This window comes from Anthonomus grandis, chromosome 4, assembly GCF_022605725.1.
Source record: "Anthonomus grandis grandis chromosome 4, icAntGran1.3, whole genome shotgun sequence".
Lineage (NCBI taxonomy): Eukaryota > Metazoa > Arthropoda > Insecta > Coleoptera > Curculionidae > Anthonomus > Anthonomus grandis.
In genome coordinates, this window is record NC_065549.1 from 38,165,384 (window position 1) to 38,185,993 (window position 20,610).

Below are 20,610 nucleotides of genomic sequence, written 5' to 3' on the forward strand. Positions count from 1 at the left end.
TAACATGCCATTTAAAATTTTTTAAAAATTCGAACGATTGTGAGGATAATCGAAAAAAATCGAATCTTTGAAAAATCTATTTTACTTTTTTCTGAGCCTATTTTTATTCGATTTTAAAATAATTTACAGTTTTGCATTGCCCCTTTTTTCCGTGCTACATGGTGGTATTTTTAGATTTTCAATATGACTCTGGTCGACCATCATTAACTTTGTTTTTTCTTTTTCACTATACTCAATTTTTCTAACGCTTCAAAAAGGTATTTGCCCCTTTGCAATGTACTTAAAACCTGCATGTTTTGAGTACTAATACCGCAGTTAAAGGGATTTTTACTTTTCAAAGAATCAAATAAATTGTTCATGTTTTCAATAAAATCTGTAGTATTAGTACTCATTTCATCATTAATCAAACGTTTTGTTACACATATCCTCTGTTGTTACTGCCCTGGTCACAAACTAAGGCAAGAGGCAAAAATCCCATGGCATTTAATCTGGTTATTACATATATAAGTAATTCTTTCAAATTATCTTTTACAACCGAATTTTGAGAAAAAAATAGGCCAGAGGAAACTTACAATTGGAATAAATACCCTTAATGCAAAACACAAGAGCATGGTTTGCTGTTTTTTTGCTCCTCCCTAAAGGACCTAAATCCTCAAAACCCTCTATAAAATCTAACTTTTTGTTAAACTCTAAGTTTTCCTTCAAACTCATTTCATCAAATGCCACTAGGCATTTTTTTTCATTTTGGGTCATAACAGCACATTTTTGTTTTAAAAAAAATTCAATATTTTCATCTATACCCGTAAGTAAAGCCACAAAACAAAAAGTAACACTGCAATTTACAAAATAATAGTCAAAATCAATTTAAATGAAGTATTACTGGATTAAATTAATCAATAATGATTAAATTAAATTAAATTAATGATTGAAATTAAATCTGTGATACAAGAGGCTCACCGCAACCCCTTTAAATCCTTAAAACCCCTACCGCCGTACGCCGTAATAAATTTATGGTCGCCCGAGGTGATCGGTATATGCGCCCGGGTCTTATTACGTTTGGCAACAGAGCGCAACAAAACGTGCTGTTGGTCAATCGGCTTGAAAAGTCGGGCGACATTTCGAGAGACGTTTCTGCCTATGCGAGTGTTTATCTGGAGCGTAGCTAGTTAAATCTGTGGTTTTGGTCGCTACGGTCTACACCTCCGATATTTTCGTTGTATGCCTTGATCAATTGAGGCTGATCTATATAAACATGCTTTTTTTTAGCCTGTGAAAATCGTTTGACCTTATTTACTGGCAAAACTGAACATGCATTGGTGGCTAAAGTAACAACGCTGTTGTCATTCCATTTGCATAATGCGATTTCATTATCGGCAACACCCCATTCAAATGTACCTCCTGTCTTTTTCTTCAGAACTGCCGCATTGCTAAATGGAGATTGTGGGATCCGGTTTTGACGTATAGTACCAGTTGCCTTGATGTTCCTCAATTTTAGCTCCTTTAGAAGTGACAAAGATGTGAAAAAGTTGTCAAAAAATATGTGAAAGGGCTGGAAAGGCATTTTCTGTAAAACATCTGCATATTGGAGAACAACTGACGCTCCCAAACCCAGGTGTTTATATTTGTCAGGAATTGTTGTCGACGCACCTTGGTAGGGATCAAAATAAACAATGTATCCAAGGCGTAGGGTACCTACCCAAAATTTATACCCCACCTTATAGGCTTGCCTCGAATAAATTGCTTACCGCTATGTCTCCCAAAATACGGTATCATGGCCTCATCAAGGCTGTGATTCTCTTCAACTGGGGCCTAATTAAAATTTTTTTTATTTAGGCTCTTGAAAAGAGGACGCAGTTTAGAGTACTTCTCTTTTTTATCAAGGGAAGTATTATCACTGCAATGAAGATTACTTATTATGAATTAAAATCTATCTCTGGAAATAGCGGCTAATATAAAATTATTCTGGGTATCGTTGCAATTTTGCCAATACATATGTCGCCTTGGAACAGTTGTATATCCAGTGACAAGTAACACCCCTATGAAGCAGTACATCTCGTCTGCAGTAACGCTATCGGAGCGGTTTTTTTGCTGTGCATAAATATTGGTAAAATTGACAATTTCTCTTACCAAGTTCTCATCAAAGAACAGCTTGAAAATATTTCCAGGGGAACGATTGCTTTGTGCAGTTTGAACTGATTGCCATTGCATAAACGTAGACTATAAATCTTTATTGAGAGTATAGTGAAACGTCTGTATGTGTTTAGGTCGCCTTTCAACAAAAGTGGACAGCGGTAGATCATCATCACTGTCCCAGTTGTCTTCACCTTCTACGTCAAATTCAATTTCCGCCGGGGCCCTTAGTTGCACACCGGATGAATTATTTGGTACTACATCGTCTTCAGCCCCAGACTCTTCATCCGTGTCGCAGTTTTCGTTGGCATTTTCGGGTGGAAAAATTGTAATGCCTGTAGGAATATCCGACGTAAAGTCATTCTCCAATTCCTCTAAGATTTCTGCCATGGTTATTGGCTTTTTCCAATACCTGTAAAAAACCACATAGTAGTATATAATCCTACCGTCCTTTTAAAAGGACTCGTTTAATTGAACGCTCCTGGATTGATCAAGAAGTGTGAAACATAACCACAAATATATAAAAAGATCAGTATGTTATGTTATTTGTTAAAAACAATCAAAATAAGAACGAAAAAATAAACGAGTTTTAACATATCTTACCTTGAGTCACTCATTACAAAATCACTAGAAACACAGCGTGTTTTATTCGTCACTATCGATCCAAAAATTAACAAAATCCTAACGATCACGTTTGACCTTGTTTAAGATGTTAACTAAATATAATGTGACACTGGCGACATCTTCAAACCGTCAGCTGAATCAGAAAAATACAGGTTTCTTTTTGAAATCCTTTTAAAAGGACGGTGGGCGTAAATGGGTTAATGACCGTCGATTGACAGTTAGGATGATAGCTGAGGAACTGGCAATACCTAAAACAATCGTCCACAAAATCCTGACAGAAACACTTAAAATGAAAAAATTGTGTGCAAAAATCGTTTCGAAGATCTTGACTCCATATCAGAAAGCAAGGAGGGTTGGAGGTTGCTGTGAGGATTGGATGAAGGCAGAGAACAGGGGCGAGTTTCTTGATAGGGTCATCGCTGGAGATGAATTATGGTTCTACGAATTCGACGTGGAGCTGAAATCTCAAAGCAAGGAGTGGAAGCAAGCAAGAGATCTGAGAAGAAAAAAGTCGCGAGAATCAAGGTCCAATGTGAAAACAATGTTGATTGTTTTGTTTGATTTTCGGGGCATTGTTCACCAGGAATTTGTTCCTCCCGGCCAGACAGTGAACGGGAATTTCTACGTTGAAGTTTTGCGTCGTCTCAAAGCTCGTGTGGCTCGAGTTCGGCCGGATTTGGCTCAAGGGGGCAAGTGGATTCTTCATCACGACAACGCGCCTGCACACACATCTCTCGTTGTGTGTGAGTTTTTGGCTAGGAGCTCAATCATTGTGACAGAACACCCGCCTTATTCACCCGATTTAGCCCCTTGTGACTTTTTCTGTTCCACAAATGCAAAATGGTGCTTCGGGGGCGGCACTTGGGTGATGTGGAAGCCATCAAGTCCGAAACGACACGGCCATTGAAGAGTCTAACACCTGAAAACTTTCAGCGATCATACCAACAGTGGAAACGGTGTTGGCAAAAGTGAATCTTGTCTCAGAGGGAGTACTTTGATGGAGGCCATACTGAAATTTCTGAATAATTGTAAAATAAAAATATTATTTCACTTTTATACGTATTTTCCGGACAAACCTCATACATACAGGGTGTTTCTTAACGTATACGCATAAACTTGGGAAATTATTGCTGACGGCAAATAATGACTAATAGTGAAAAAAAATTTAGTAAAATAGTTTTAGTTACGGAGATAAACGACTTATTAATTAAAATTTAAAAAAAACGTAAATTCTCCAAAATAAATGTTTATTTAACTATTATAGTAATTGTTCGAAGTTATTTCCATGACTTTTAATACATAATTGAGCACGCCTAATCCAAGAGTTGCAGACAGCAGCTAATCCAGGTTGTAGGTTTCGAATTTCCTCGGCGGCAGCAAATATTCGATTTCTTAATTCTTGTTCATTGTCAACTTCGGTTACATACACCAGAGATTTTAGGTGGCCCCAAAAATAAAAGTCAAGCGTATTAAGGTCGGGTGATCGACCGCGAGGCCATCCAATTGGACCACCTCGGCGTATCCATCGTTCGGGGCATATTCGATTCAAATGCCGTCGCACTGGTCGCGCAAAATGTGGTGGAGCACCATCGTGAAGAAACCACAAATTCTGCCTAATGTGAAGAGGGACTTCTTCAAGGAGTACCGGCAAATTTTGTCGCAAGAATTGTAAATAAAGAGCACCAGTTAGACGATTATCCAAAATGAAAGGGCCAATAAGTATTTCGTTTACAATTCCAGCCCACACATTTACTGAAAATCGTTGTTGAAAGTTTGTTCGCCGAATGGCATGCGGATTTTCAACTGCCCAAAAATGCGTGTTGCGAAAATTGTGAATACCATTGCGTGTGAAAATTGTTTCATCCATAGTCAAAATGTTCCTGGTAAAGTTTGGGCTTAACTGCTGCTGATGTAACCACCACTCGCAAAAGTTTACTCGAGGCGCATGATCCCTTGGAAGTAAAGCTTGTACCCTTTGGACGTGAAATGGATACAGTAATTCATGCCTTAAAATTCACCAAACTGTGACTGGTGATAATCCAAATTGCGTTGCAATTGTTCTAGTGCTTATGTCAGGATGCTCTTCGATGATATCTAAAATCAAATTCTCCAGATTTAAAATGCGCCTAGGTCTAATGGCTCCACCATGTTGCCCTGGCCTCGGCCGCAAATTTCCAGTTTCTCTACCCCGCTGAACCACACGCAAAAAAGCTTCACGCGACGGATGATACCTATGAGGAAACCTTTGTGCATAAAGATTAGCTACAGCCACACAGTTTTGTCTTGATTCCCCGTATGCCAGTATCATGTCCATTAGTTCCTCATTTGAAAAATTATGCTGCATAATTTTAATAAAAAACGAAATACGACCACAACTGTATTAACTGATAGCAAAGTAGGTACTACTAAACATAATAAACATCATCCGGACTTGTTTACTTCTTAATTTGAAAACAAAATTCCACCTGATAAAGTTATTACATTTTTGTGAAAATAAAAGAAGTATCTCAGAAACTAAAAATATTTTACTTACATTTTTTTTCACTATTAGTCATTATTTATCATTAGCAATAATTTCCCAAGTTTATGCGTATAGGTTAAGAAACACCCTGTAGAAGAGTTTTTTAAGTCTAGTCAATTTTTGCGACCGAAAATTCAGCTCATTTAAGAAATAATCACAAACAGTCATGCCAGATATTAATTTAAAAATAAAACACAAGTCTGCATTATTACGCCTTAACTCAAGTGGGTCCAAAGAGAGAACTGACATGACCGATTTGTAATCACTGTCACCATTAGCTAATGGAACCTTAAGTTTTAAAGAACAATTTATTAAGAATTTATTTTAGGACTTTCTTAATATTTTCAATATGCGATTTATAAAATGGACACCATACGGCACTAGCATACTCCAAACTAAAACGGACTAACGAATAATACAGAACTTTATAGACAGAGCATGAGAAGTCTTGACTGGATCTAGTTATAAATTCTAGATTTCTATACGCTTCCTGAACTAACTTTTCAGCATAAGACACAAATGTCACTTTAAAATCGAAAATTACTCCGAGATCCCTATATTTGAATCAATCGAAAAAAATGAATCATCAGCGAATAATAAAAATTCACAATTTCTTACAAATAATCCTATATCATTAACAAAGATTGTAAAAAGTAACGAACCCACCTGCGACCCCTGAAGAACGCCAGATGGCATAGAAAAGCTGCTTGATAAGAAGTTATTAAGCCATATACATTGCGATTTACCCAGTAAATAGTCCCGTAGCCAACAGATAACATTTGATCCAAAACCCAAAGCTTGGAGCTTGGCCAGTAGAAGCGCATGATTAACTCTGTCGAACGCCGTCGAAAAATCCGTATAAACAGCATCAACTTGTGAACCCTTACCAAAAGCATTAAACAAATAATCTTTATAACATATTAAGTTAGTAACAGTGGAACGACGTTTTTGAAAACCAGGTTGACTGTTAATAATAAGCCTTTTACATTGCCATGACAATTGCTTGGTGACAACTGCATCCAAAAGTTTAGGCAAGGTTGACTCTATACAAACTTCTCGATAATTACTGACATTAATAGTTATCAGACTTAAATATCGACATAATATACGAATTCTTCCGAAAAGAAGGAAATACTCCCGACTTTTAAAACAGATGGATGTGCAAATAGGCTTCGACAGAGTAAAATGCATTTACGAAGTTGCAAGCTGGGTATGTCATCCGGTTCCGCAGAAGTATTGCGTTGTAATCCAACAATTTCGTCAAAAATCTCTATTAAAGATAACTGTACAAATTTGACATCGAACTGATCTACAAGCCCAGTCATGTAATATTCAGATATTTAAAATGCTTTATCAGAATATACGTTTGACAAATATTTGGCAAATAAATTAACTGTATTACCACTCTTATCACTAGTTTCATCATTCAAAAACATGTTTAGAAATAATAATTTTGACTTTTTAACATTGCTTACATGTTTCCAGAATAACTTAGGATTTAACAATAGATTATTCTGGGTACGAAAAATATAATCGCGGTAATACTGACCGCTCAACGCATGATGATGGAAATTTTTTGTTCTGCGACACACATGATCTGACTACGAACTTATTCCAAGATCAGGCAGCTTTTTAGTAAAAGATACAATGGATTAGCAATGTCCACTAAAAAGTTCGTACAATAACGCATAGTCTTCAATATTCCATTCTCAGATTATACGAATTCTTTAATTATTATTTGGGCCAGAGTAGACGAAGAGCAGTAACCAGAGTATAAAAAAAAATAAATAAAAACGCATCTTTTTTTATTTTGTACTCAATACCCTCGTCAGCCAAGCCGGTATTGAATAATCGTACTTAGAATAAATTAGTAAAAAGGGCTTTGAATTAGTAATTTTATAATAGTAATTTTAAAATGAAACTCGGAGTCTTAAAAGAAATTGTTTTAGAATATTTTTTTAAGTGACGATATGATAGGTAGAATCAAAGCATGAGATTATCTGAGAATTTATTTAGGTTCAGTTTTAAAACCCGGAATGCACTTTTAATCATGTTTTAAAGTATATCGTTTTTAAAATTTTAGTCACAAGAACAACTGTATCTCTTTTTTTCCTAAGGATTCTAACTATCTAGAAATCACCCTTATTTAGGAGTGTTTAATAGAGCTACCTTAAAAAATCTCTTACAAAGGACCGTAAAGATGATGAGAAACCTCGGATACTTGGAGATACTCTTGAAGCACCAATGTTTCTATAATGAATATTAGTTTATCTATAACGCTCCTAGTTAGTTAGTTAGTGTGTACTATAGAGAGTACTCGTTAAGAGGTTAGTACATACTCACAGCATTCTGGCAGTATTCACCATTCTTCTTGTTTACAAATATTCAACACCAGATTTACTTTCATTAAGGGTAATATATTTAATTTAATTTGAAACTATACTTTTGGAAAATATAATTTCAGATTTTCGAAGGTTATTTAAAATTAAAGTAAGTTGTAATAGTATACTCTAAGCCCTGTATTCACATTGATTTTAAATTGTACTTCTTTTTCAGCATGAACAAGAAATGGAGGAACAGGACCGACAAGAGGATAGAAATGCCCCAGGCCCAATGAGATATGCGCAAACACCTGCACGCGAAGCTTATAACGTTATGGGTAATTCCTTTTTTATAACTTATTGTAATGTTTTAAGAACTCTGGCATATAGTTATAGTATATATTTCACAAGCCGACAATTATACAGGGTAATCCAGTTTAAACGTCATTAATTTTAATAGGTGATAGAGAATTTAAAAAGAGATAGACTTTCGATATAAAATTTTTCTCAGAAATGTTTAATAACAAAGATACAGGGTGTTAAAGTTAAGAATAATTAATTGTTTATTTATCATAATTTTTAAACTACTAGCTCAATTTTAATTAAATTTCGCATGTAGATTATTGTAGTGAATTATCAATTCCTGATAAAGCCAATTTTAAAAAAAATTGCCAGTGGCGTAACGTACGGAGGGACTTGGTTCTTTTTTGTCTCAAATCTGCGATGTGATAAACTATTTTTATAAGAAATCAACTGTTAGATTCTCCATTTAATTTGAAAAAAAAAATTACTCTTGCAAAATTATGATTTAAGGGACTGTTTTTAAAATATTTTAGTTTAATTGTACAGAAACGCCAGTTAAAATGCTGCAAAAACTTAAAAAAAAAAGAAAATTAGCCTTGAATTTTGAATTAAACTTATCAAATAAAATAATGACTTAAGGTAACTTTTGATCATTTTTTATATTCAACTTTTTTACAAATCCATGCCCGATTTTCTTTACTTACAAATTTTTGCAACATTTTAGCAGGTTTTTCTAAACAACTAAAGTAAGATATTTTTAAAACAGTGCGTTAAATCATAATTTTGCAGGAGTCACTTTTTTTTTAATTAAATGGAAAATCTAACAGTTGACTTCTTATAAAAAAATATTTTATCATCTCGTAGATTTAAGACAAAAAAGGGCCAAGTTCCTCCGGATGTTACGCCACTGGCAATTTTTTTAAAAATTGACTGCATCAGTAATTGACAATTCACTACAGTAATACTACAGAAAAAGTCTATTTCTTTTTAAATTCTCTATCACGTATTAAAATTAGTGACGTTTAAACTGGACCACTCTGTATAGCTGAAAATTTGTTTTTTTGAAAAAGTATGTAAACTTTACAACAGAGAATCGATGAATATGTTTGTAAAAAAATACCCCCTTGCTTCTGGTACATGCTGCACTCAAACAAAGTTGTTGTTTACTAATTCTAGTTGTTCAATGTTCTAAAAACTTACTACACATCCAGGTTAGTTTGCATTGCAGTCAATCCCCAGTACTCCAAGAGTTTGGTTTAGAATGCACTAAATAGAACTTATCATATTCGAAAGAGTGATTCACAGGCTTTTTGTTCAATGTTCAAATTCCTTTAATATTTTTCTTAGTTATATAACTTGTAAATATTGTCATATATTTTGCTCTTTTGATCTTCTCTGGTGTATCGGTCAATATTGCAGTTTTTCGTTTCAATTGACTTTCTTTTCTGGATTGGAGTGATTTGTTTTGAATAATGTCTTTAAACATCAGATGTAATGAATAAGATGTTATGACGAACTTTTATTTACATTAGAAATTATTGGTGATTTTGTTTGATTTTCATGCTTGGTGTTTAATGGTCTATCAGTTACAGCAGATGGTAATAAATCATAATTTAAAAATATCTTACGGTTAAAGAACATACAGATTATTTGATGTCGTACTAACTAAACGGAGTGATGCTTTAACAACAGAAGGTAAATCTTAGATGGTCAGCTTTCCTAGATGATTAGCCAACCATGATCATTAGTAACTTTTAACTTCATAAAAACATTATCATCAAAGTCTTCTTAAAGTGTGTTTCACAAGACAAGAAGTCACAAACTCCATCTATTGCATTCACTTGGATTTTTTGCATCTTTCCCTATATATTCAATCAGATTATTATCCCTAATAAAATTACATTTGAAATATTACTGAGAAAATCAACTGCTTTTACAGTTCTACGCATATGAGATCTTACTTATCCGGTTTGCTTCTTCCCCTTTTTTACTATTAGCTTGGTTAGCTCTTGAATCGTGAAGACCCTAGTCTCGTCAAGATTGTAAATAGTTTTTGGTTCAGAATTGTGTCTTTCAAATAGAGTTACCAATTGATTTCAAGGGGCGAAAATGTTTTTTCTCTTAAAATTCATGACTTGTGCAAGATTGAATGTTTTGGAAGTGTGAAATAAATTTTTTTTCTTAAAAAAGCTATAAGGCAATCTTTACTAACATAATCTACATTACTATATGCTTGTGGTTTTGAATCTACGGTTCAAAACTACAAGCTTTTTATTTTTTGTTTTTGTCTTTATTTTTTATTTGCTTATATACTGTGTTTCTATTTATAGTTTTATATATTGTGTTTAAATTTTATTTTATTTCGAAATTAATTGTATATTAAACACCCCTTTTAATTGTTTTTGAGCCTGATGATGCCTTGCTTATACAGGGCGAAACACGTGTAGCCCATAAAATTTGCTTATGAGACCGTGGCATTGTTTTTTTTCATTATGTAGAGCATTCACAATTCGATTAAATGAAATATGGCATATTCTATGTCATAATTTCCTAAAACTTTACTTACAACTGTAGAATGACTTTTTTAAATTAATTGGTGATAATCAATCATTTTTCTGGCTCCTTTGACATGGATAACTTTTGCTATAAAGATTTCTGTAAAAAGATCGTGCAGTTATCGTTTGTGTTACTTTTGATACCTGTTACAATCGACACCTATTTTCCTACTTAATAGTGATATTTTGTATTTATGATATTGATATTTGATATCCGCATTTCATTTACAGATCGCGTAAGGCAACAAGAAGCTATGTTAAGGACTCCACCACAACACGGTGAGCATTTGTGGGGTATAAACGCAAAACGCGACATGTCCATTTTTCAACGAAAATGACCTTCATGTGCACCCAGAAAGTGTATAAATTTCTCTATCTGCCACTAATATATTTGCCTGCAAACCACGACATTTACGCTTATAAACGCTCGTTAAAAATTTCGGTTAAACGCAAAATGCGACATCGCAACCTGCATTTGAGATTCAAAATGCGACGTTATCCACACGACCAATCAGCGAGCAGCTTACTAACACCTGATAAATCGAATGTTTTGGTATAAACGTACTATTATTTTTTTCTTTACAAGCATGCAAGCACGAGGGTGAAATTTGTTGATATTCTGTGCGTGTGTTTTCATAATTATTATAAATATAATGGCCGATAACAACAAGAAACTCTTGCCGGATACCCAAAATCTCACTCATTCTTGTGGTTGAAAAGATCTTTTCAACCACAAGAATGGAAAAGGGAAAAAGCTAAAGTAGCAAGGTAAGTTAAGACCAAGTATAAAAATTATTATATAACTATATAAATAGTTAACTAAGAAACGTAATAAATGTTTACAATACGTTAAATGACTGTGATATTAATATTTTTCTCATAAATATTTGCCCTTTTAATAATATTTAAAAATGTTGCTGAAGTTTTTGTTTAATTCTTTGCCGAGTTTTTATTGTTTGAGAAATTATTAAAATTGCTTAAATTATTAATAATATAATGCATATTTTCTACGACTATTCCAACCTATAGAAACAAATTCATAAAAAAAAATCGAGCAATCGGCAAAGCTATTTCAAGCTGAGCTTATTTTTTTTTTTGCTTCAGATATTCACCTAAATCTTTACCAGAATTTCCCAAATGTGGACATAAGGAAAGTAATGGATCATTTCTATGCTGGCATCTTACCATGAACGATATGAAGGAGTTTCATAGAAGTTTTTATTCAAGCAAGAAGAAAGCTGACCAAGATGCATTTCTTTTAAGTTATTGCTCAGGATCCACGCCTGCAAGAAAAAGAAGTAGAGGGCGTGCTGCTAGTAAGCCAAAAGCAGTGTCTTTAACCTATAAGGTACGACAGCAAGACGGTTAAGCAGTTCAAGTATGTAGGGAGGCATTTCTGAGTATCTTAGGAGTGAAAAAGGACAGAATATTGCGCCTGGTGAAAAAGTTTATAAACACAGGAACAGCGCCAAAGGAGAATCGTGGCGGTAATCGTGTTATGGGGAAAAACGAAGACAAAAAGGTTTGCATGAAGACATTCATTGAATCATTAAGGTGCACCGAAAGTCACTATTGCCGCTCCGATAGTCCACATCGTGTTTATTTGCCTTGTGACTTAAACATAAAAAAACTATGGAATGTCTACAACGAACAAGCTGAGCCTGATCAAAAAGTGAAGCAGTACTACTTTCGAAAATATTTTAATAGGAAATACAACGTTGGATTCGGAACACCTCAAACAGATCTTTGTTCAACCTGTCTTCAATATAAAGAAAAAATTAGGAGATGCACGGATCCTAAGGAAAAGCAGTCATTTATTACAAATCACAGAGTCCATACTCTTGAAGCCAAAAGCTTCTTTGCTTTTCTCAAACAAAACTCCGATGAAGTAGTAAATATTTCTTTTGACTGTCAAAAAAATTTACCCCTACCGAAATTACCCGATCAGCAGGCCTATTTTTCAATGCAAATTAACTTTTTTAATTTTGGAGTTGTCATAGGAAGTTCAAAATCACCATTAACAAAAGAAAACGTAAGGTGTTATACATGGACAGAAGTCGAAAGACCCAAGAGCTCCAATGAGATTGCATCTGCTATTCATCATACTCTAAGTACGTATGAGTTTAAAGCTACTAACAAAATCATTCGACTTTTCTGCGATGGTTGTGGGGGGCAGAATAAGGATTCGATTTTTATCGGAATGCTTTGCAACTGGTTTAATTCCAATGCGCCTCCGAACATTGAAGAGATACAAGTGTTTTTCCCTGTAGTAGGTCATTCTTTTATGCCACCTGACAGAGTTTTCGGCAATATCGAAAAAGTAGTCCGAAGAACTGCGGAGATCCTAGAGCCTTCTCATTACGTGAACATGATAAAAGATCGGGCAACAGTTTTTAAAATGGGTGTAGATTTTCCGGTTTTCGACTGGAAAACTGAAATAAAAAAAACTTTCAAACCTACTACACAATGGCACTTCAAATTTAAACCAGCAAAAAGATTCGTTCTAACCAAAAATAAATTAGGCACGGTTTTAGTCAGAGGCCAAGCATTATACAGGAGTGATTTAGGACAAGCAAAAGGTATTTGTAGAAAAGGGAAGCGAATTGAAGCAGTAAGGCCTAAAACACTCCAAGTTGGACTGAGAATAAAAGAAGATAAAATTAAAAGCATTTCAAACTTATTAAAGACTCACTACGGGGATGAATGGAAATCAAACGAAGCATTAGGTTATTTTAAAAATATTTTCGACAGCAATGTAGAAAATAATTTTGAAAGGCCGGTTGATGCCGATGAAAATGAAATAATAAGTGACGAAGAAATTAATATCTAAAAATAAGTTTTTGTAAAAGTTTTTTTTATTTTAATAAAGTTTTTCTAAGTGACTTGGTTTTTTTTCCTAATAAAAAACGGGAGCTAATAATTTTAGTAAGTTGGGTTTATCATTGCTCGGCTCGATTGTTGTGTGCAAAATAAGACATGTCCAAGCCTTAGTTTCAAAATGCTACATGTCCAAAATATAGCTCTAAATTAAAAGAAGCCTAATGATTATGCATTCATCAAAATGGTAGGGCATATTTAACAATTCAGTTTTAAACAATAATTAAAACTTATTTCAATAAAGCAATGAAAACCTCGAAAAAGGTTTTTTTTAGTTTTCTCAAATTGTAATCTAATGGACATGTCGCGTTTTGCATTTATACCCCACATTTTTTCTAATTTATTATTAAATATTAAATGAGAAGTTACGACCTATTATTGCACAAGGATTATCATCCAGTAGAAATGAGAAATTGGTAAGATTGGTATGATGTGCTAGACTAGTAACTGATCCAGTTACTAATTTATGCTTGGTTGTTTTTTAATTGGTTAATGCAAGCTTATAATTTTCAAGGTTGGTCAATCTTGAGCAAGTGAATGCTTTTTCTTTATTTTCGCAGAATTAGCATTGTTTCATTGGGATTACCCATTCCCTTAAGATGACACCTCCATCATTTATGTAAAAAGGTCAACGATGTAAGTCTTTTTGCCTGTCTCTAGCTAGGTACATTAACCCAATCTTACTCTTTCTACCTTTGTGCCATTCTTTGTTTTTCTATGAAGTGTTGTAATGCTACAGGATGGTTTAGATTCACAGAAGGTGATCTACAGTTTGTCTCTGGCAATAACTGATCTGATACTTCTGATCTGACTCTTTATTGCCTCTCACGACTTCATATATTGGTACCTATATTAAGTTAAGTGTGTTACTGTTTATATTTATTATATTCACTGTTTTTTTTTCGCATATTCACGTAAATATACTCGCCGGCACAAAATTCCGCCACTCTGAAATATTGGCCAAGTTTGATGTTTTATAAATTTTTTATTTTTTATCAGATTCTCACGATTTTGCCATCAGTTTTTAGATACATTTGTTGTAATTTTTTAAAATCATTTTGTAAAGTAGCATTTTTCGATTTGTTGTGTGTCAATATGGTATTAACTCCAGCAGACGTGGGTAGAATTGTTGCGTTAATAGAGGATGGCCGTAGCAAAAGTTATGTCGGCCGTACTCCGAGATTTCCGCGGTCTACAGTTCGAGATGCCTGGAATAGGTATTTACAGACGGGAATTTTTTACTAGACGACAAGGCTCTGGCAGAAGGAGAATGACCACTGCAGCTGATGATCACTTTGTTACCATTAGTTCTTTTTCTTTAAGAGATCGAAGATCTACTGCTGTGTGTCTAAAAAATGACTTGCGAATACTTCATGGAGTAAGTGTAAGTGAAAGAACGATACGTAGAAGATTAGCAGAAGCTGGACTTTATTCACGAAGGCCAGCAAGATGTCCACAATTTAATTCCTCGGCATCGACAACACCGACTGAGGTTTGCAAGATCGCATTTTGAGTGGACTCTAGAACAGTGGGCAAACGTACTATTCACAGATGAATTCAGGGTTTGTTTAAGGACGCCGGATGGTCGTGAGCGGGTATACAGACGTAGAGATGAAAGATATGCTGACTGCACCATTTCAGAACAAATCTCATATCGTGGCGGTTCAGTCATGATTTGGGTGGGTATTCTACCAAAGCACGCAGCAATCTTGTATTTATTGAAAATGGAGGTCTAACCGCCCACCGTTACATTGAGGAAATCCTTCAAGAAGTTGTTGTCCCATTTGCTCCATTCATTGGGAACCAATTTACATTAATGCATGATAATGCTAGACCTCACGTTGCACATGTAGTGAGCGAATATGTGGATGAAATTGGACTTCCAAGATTGGAACGGCCCGCATGTAGCCCGGATCTCAACCCAATAGAACATCTTTGGGATCAACTTAAAAGATCCGTTCGTCGTCGTCCTGTAAAACCACAAACCTTGCAAGACTTACGACTAGCGCTGATCCAAGAATATGAGGCTATTCCTCAAGAAAGAATAAGGAATCTTATTCATTCGATGCCGCGAATCGAATGTATAATATAGTCTAATCGAAAAATGCTACTTTACAAAATGATTTTAAAAAATTATAACAAATGTATCTAAAAACTGATGGCAAAATCGTGAGAATCTGATAAAAAATAAAAAATTTATAAAACATCAAACTTGGTCAATATTTCAGGGTGGCAGAATTTTGTGCCAGCAAGTGTATAATATCGTGTTCATCTGGGTCCCCAGTCACATTGGAATAAAAGGAAATGAATACAGTGAATTAGTTCTCTTTTCTAAAAGAGAGAAAAATATACTCAAAGATTTGAAAACAAATTAAAGAAGACATATTTTTTATTATTCAGATCATTGATATATACAAACATTGTACATAGACATTTTAGATTCATTTATTTATTTGTTTTTGTTGCATTTATTTATCTGTTTGTCCAGTCTATTTAAACACACATACTCTTATATTGTACATAGACATTTTGTAGATGTATTCATTTGCTTATTTATATAACTATTAAAAATTCTGATAGACGCGAAAAGGTCCAAGTTACCGGTACGTCTATAATAAATATCTCTCTCTCTCTTTGTTACTGTTTACTAGTTGTTTTGTTACTAGCTGAAAATGAATTCTATAGAATGATAGTTTGGTTGTCTGAGAAGATACGAATATTTGCCTTTCTTGGCACATTCAGGGCCAGGATAGCGTATGATTCTGCTTGAAAGCTGATGGGATAATTTCCTAGGGATGCTGATATTTTACATCTAGGTTACTTTAGATTAGACTCCCTCTTTCATCTCTCATCCATCTTTATAAAAGCCTAAGGACTCTGTTTTTAGAGGCCTCAATGTAATTACGGAATTATTTTTAGTAAAATAAAATAATGCTGATCTTGGAAAATATTTATTATTTTCAAGAGTAAAACTCACAAATGAAAGTAAATATTTAAACAAACCTTCGAGAGCCTTAACTATTAAAAATATAAATTCTTATGCTACAAATTAATTATTATTTTCGGATCAAGTTACAGTGAAAACTTAAAAAATAAACTTGAGTTTATCTACGAAGAAAGCGTTTTGGTTGGAGAAATATCTGACACAATTGTTCAAGGTGCGTAATAATCCAGAATATCAAGGAAAAAATTTGCTGTGCAAAGCTTTTTCGTAAAAAGCACTTGTAAAATTAATCAATGTGCCGATGAATGAGGAAATTTTAATTATTATGGATGAGCAATAGCTGAAGATAATGTGAGAATCGATGAAGATAGCAGACTCGGATTATAATCCGAAAGAATAAATCGGTGCAAGACTTTGATCAGGAAAAAGTCGAAATAAAAGATTTACAATTTCTAGAAAAGACTAAAAACTACTCCAAGCAAGAATTAAAATAAAACTATAAAAAGGAAAAATTAAATAGTAACACAAGACCAAAAGAGTTAAGGATAAATTTGATGAAAGCACAAGAGAAGTGAAAAAAAAAGAAGTTGGGAACGCAAACTGAAAAAGACACAGAAAAAGTTGAAAAGCGACCATAATAATAATATGTTAAAAAATCGTTGATGTATAGACTGATCAGGACAGTTAATACTTTTAAACAATGTTGATATCTATAGAAATCATGCTACAATGATTATCAATATATAACCGATTAAATCAGCTCATAAAAGTTTATATTATGGCTTTCAATAAAAACCCAATACCAATATCTGATGGCAAATAAAGACCTTATGTGTGTACATGTATTATGTTCATACTATACTCATTTTTTGTTTGTTTTATACATTTATATGTCTTATTATTGGGAAAGAATTCAAGAAGGACTTTCTTCAGCATAATTTAAAAAATTATTAAGAAAAAACTAGAATACATAAAAAAACTCAACACCCTGAATCTGAAAAACCGAAGCTTATAGAATTTTTAAACATTTTTAAGTAAATTAATTAAATTACTCAAGAAATTAAGTACATTTAATTTTTAGTATCACGGATTTTTTTTAAATTATCAGTTTTGCACATTGGAGAACTTATTCGCTGCGCGATGATCTATTTAGTGTTTTCACAATTTTTGACCTTACTTTAGTATTCGTATTCTAAGTCTCTCTTAATATAGATGAACCCTATTCATGTTGTCGTGAACCCTGAAATAAGGTTCACGACTTATTTTCATTCATTTTTCGAAAAGTGTATATATTTTTTTTAATTTTTTTTCTTCGATTTAGTACATCTATAGGTTAATTTTTTTTTTATCAGGGCGAACACCATCGCAACCAATACAACGGAAAAGAACCCCAACATCCGCTGAACAACAGGCGGAATTCGACCGTTTAGAAAGGCAGTTTGCGGGAGGAACACCTCCACGTGCTAGATCTCCGAGTATAGGGAGACAACAACAATCGCCAGGCTTAAGCCAAGTCATGGGTAATTTTATTTAATTAAGTGTAGCATTTGTGTCTTCACTCTCGCTTGTCTCTTTAAATGCACGACAACATTAACCCTTTGCGGACGGCAGTGCAACTTTCAGATAAGAGCACAGATCGTTGTCATCTATACCATGACAACCATCCCGCTCGTTCGGTAATTACCGCCGATTCTCCGTACAGCTCGGAGGCTAATTTGCAACGAATATATTTTATGGGACTTGATAGGTTTATTTATTGTTATTTGTTATTCTAATTGCCTTACAATACAGGGTGTCCATTTATAAACTGACACATTTTAACTGCTTATAAGTCGAGAACGAAAAATGACAACAATGTGCGGTTTTCACAGAACTTCATCAATATTTTCAAAGTTTTATTTGACAGTGTTGCAAAGTTTCAAAAATTACCTGAAATAGGAGGAAAAAAATTGATGATTTTCAAAGGCCGATTTCTCAAAAAATTTAATTATAACACCCTGTACTTTTTAATTTCACATGAAAGCCTTTTAAATCCCCTTTCCGAAAATGTATAAATTGTCTTAAATTCATAATTTTTTTTTACAGAGCCAATATTAGTAAATGACACATTTTTGAAAATTTTCCTACAATAAATACCTATTTAATAACATTCTCGGTATCAAGTGACAACAATAACAATTGTAGCTTGTCAAGGAGGCTGTGTGTTGCACAATTTGTTTTGTGGGCTTTAACTACTGTCAAATCTTTTTAACGTCATTCGTTGGACAGTCCCAATAATTTGATTTCTATATGTATTTTTGCATTTTTTAAAGATTTTGAAAGGTTTAAATATGTTTACCACCCGGGAAAAGGCACGTTGCTTGTTATTATTTAGTGAATGCAAATCAGTTACGCAGACAAGAAGAAGATTTAGGCTGATTTTTGAAAGGGCTCCACCTTCGCGCAATTCTTTACTTTATTGGGTACGCCAATTTTCCCAGGAGGGAACAGTTAAAAGAAAAGTTAGAAAAGAAAAGTAAACCTAAATGCACAAGATAATCTGTTGGATGATATTTTGCTGGTAAAAGAAGTGTGGTTCTTAAACAATAACCAAATATCTATTAGAAACATAGCTCAAACGACAAATATGTCAAAAAGTAAAGTACATAAAATTCTAAAAATAATTAAGTTTAAACCCTACAAAATTTAAACTTTCCAAAAAATGGAAAATCGCGCCCTTGAAAAAAGATATTTAATGTGCGAAACACTACTAGATCTTTTTAGAAATGAGCCGGATACCAATTTAATAATGTCTGATGAGGCAACATTTTACATCAGTGGTCGAGTAAATAAGCATAACTGCCGAATTTGGGGAGATGAAAATCCTCGAGTGTATAACGAATTTGAAAGAGATTCTCCTAAGCTGAACGTTTGGTGTGCAGTATCGAAATCTAAAATTTATGGGCCATTTTTTTTCAAGAAGCAACAGTGAATGGAAACAATTACACCGATATGTTGGAAGCATTTTTTTATCCTCAACTTTAGCAGGATGGAATTTTAGACACGGTCTACTTCCAGCAAGACGGTGCACCACCACACTTCTCCAGGGTCGCAAGGGATTCCTTAGATATTACTTTTGGAAACAAATGGATAGGGCGAGCAGGTTCAATCGAGTGGGCCTTATTCTCCCGATCTAACCATTCCAGATTTTTGTATATGTGGATATGTAAAAGACCGCTGCTACAATCTAACCCCAAGAAATTTGGATGAACTGCGCAACAACATAGTAAACGTTTTCAACCAAATTACACCGCGAATGCTACAAAACGCCTTCGGCAACTTATTTCTTCGTCTACATTTTGTGTTCCGAGCAAAATAGGGGTCATATTAAGCACCTAATTTATTAGTTATAAATTAAAATTAATTTCTTCAATTGTTTGTTGTTAAAATTGTTGAAATAGTCGTAATTTAATACATAGAATAAATACTTTTTATAGATATGGCAATAGCGCAAATTATTTAATTATGATCATGCTAAAGCGATACATAGGCAAATACCAGAAAATGTTCATCAATCACCGAATATGTATTCTAGAAAAATTTTCAAAATGTCATTTACTAAAATTGGCTCTGTAAAAAAAATCACGAATTTAAGACAATTTATACATTTTCGGAAAGGGGATTTAACAGGCTTTCATGTGAAATTAAAAAGTACAGGGTGCTACATTTAAAATTTTTGAGAAATCGGTCTCTGAAAATCATCATTTTTTTCCTCCTATTTGTGGTAAATTTTGAAACTTGGCAACACTATCAAAAAAAACTTTAAAAATATTGATGAAGTTCTGTGAAAACCGCACATTGTTGTCATTTTTCGTTTTCGACTTATAAGCAATTAAAATGTGTCAGTTTATAAATGGACACCCTATTAAAATTTAGCGAAAGTATAAAAGATATATTGAGTAAAATAAAAAAATAAAGTTTTAGTAAATATTTGTAATATATCATGTAATAAATGGCAGCAAATTTCTTTTTTTATCGGAGAGCTTTTTAATATACTTTTAGAACATTTTTTTTATCAAGAAAGTTAAAAATAAAACGCATTGTATAGTTTATAGGAAAGCATGATATTTATTCTAAAAAAAAAACAAAAAAGAACACGTATTTATCTGTAATTTTCCTCGGTGTGATATTTCTCAAAGCACTCCCCGGGATGCAAAGCAGGGTGGTCTTGACATGTTTTGCAATAATAGGTAGTAGTTTTTCGGCCACCTTTTTTTGATCGATCACTGCAAACTTTGCAATCGGAATTATTTTTTCTTGCATGAATGGCATGGAACCTATTATTTAGACGAGAAA

At 33.7% G+C, this 20,610-nt stretch overlaps 1 protein-coding gene across 2 annotated transcripts in view; it reads left to right on the forward strand.

The window, feature by feature from the left end:
- LOC126735791 (titin-like) overlaps positions 1–20,610 on the forward strand; it is a 291,189-nt gene that overhangs the window by 26,356 nt on the left and 244,223 nt on the right. For both annotated transcript variants that reach the window (XM_050439900.1, XM_050439901.1), the window contains exons 9-11: positions 7,832–7,934; positions 10,686–10,733; positions 17,628–17,795. In XM_050439900.1, coding sequence (XP_050295857.1) covers positions 7,832–7,934; positions 10,686–10,733; positions 17,628–17,795 — 319 coding nt within the window. The remainder of the gene's footprint in view (positions 1–7,831; positions 7,935–10,685; positions 10,734–17,627; positions 17,796–20,610) is intronic.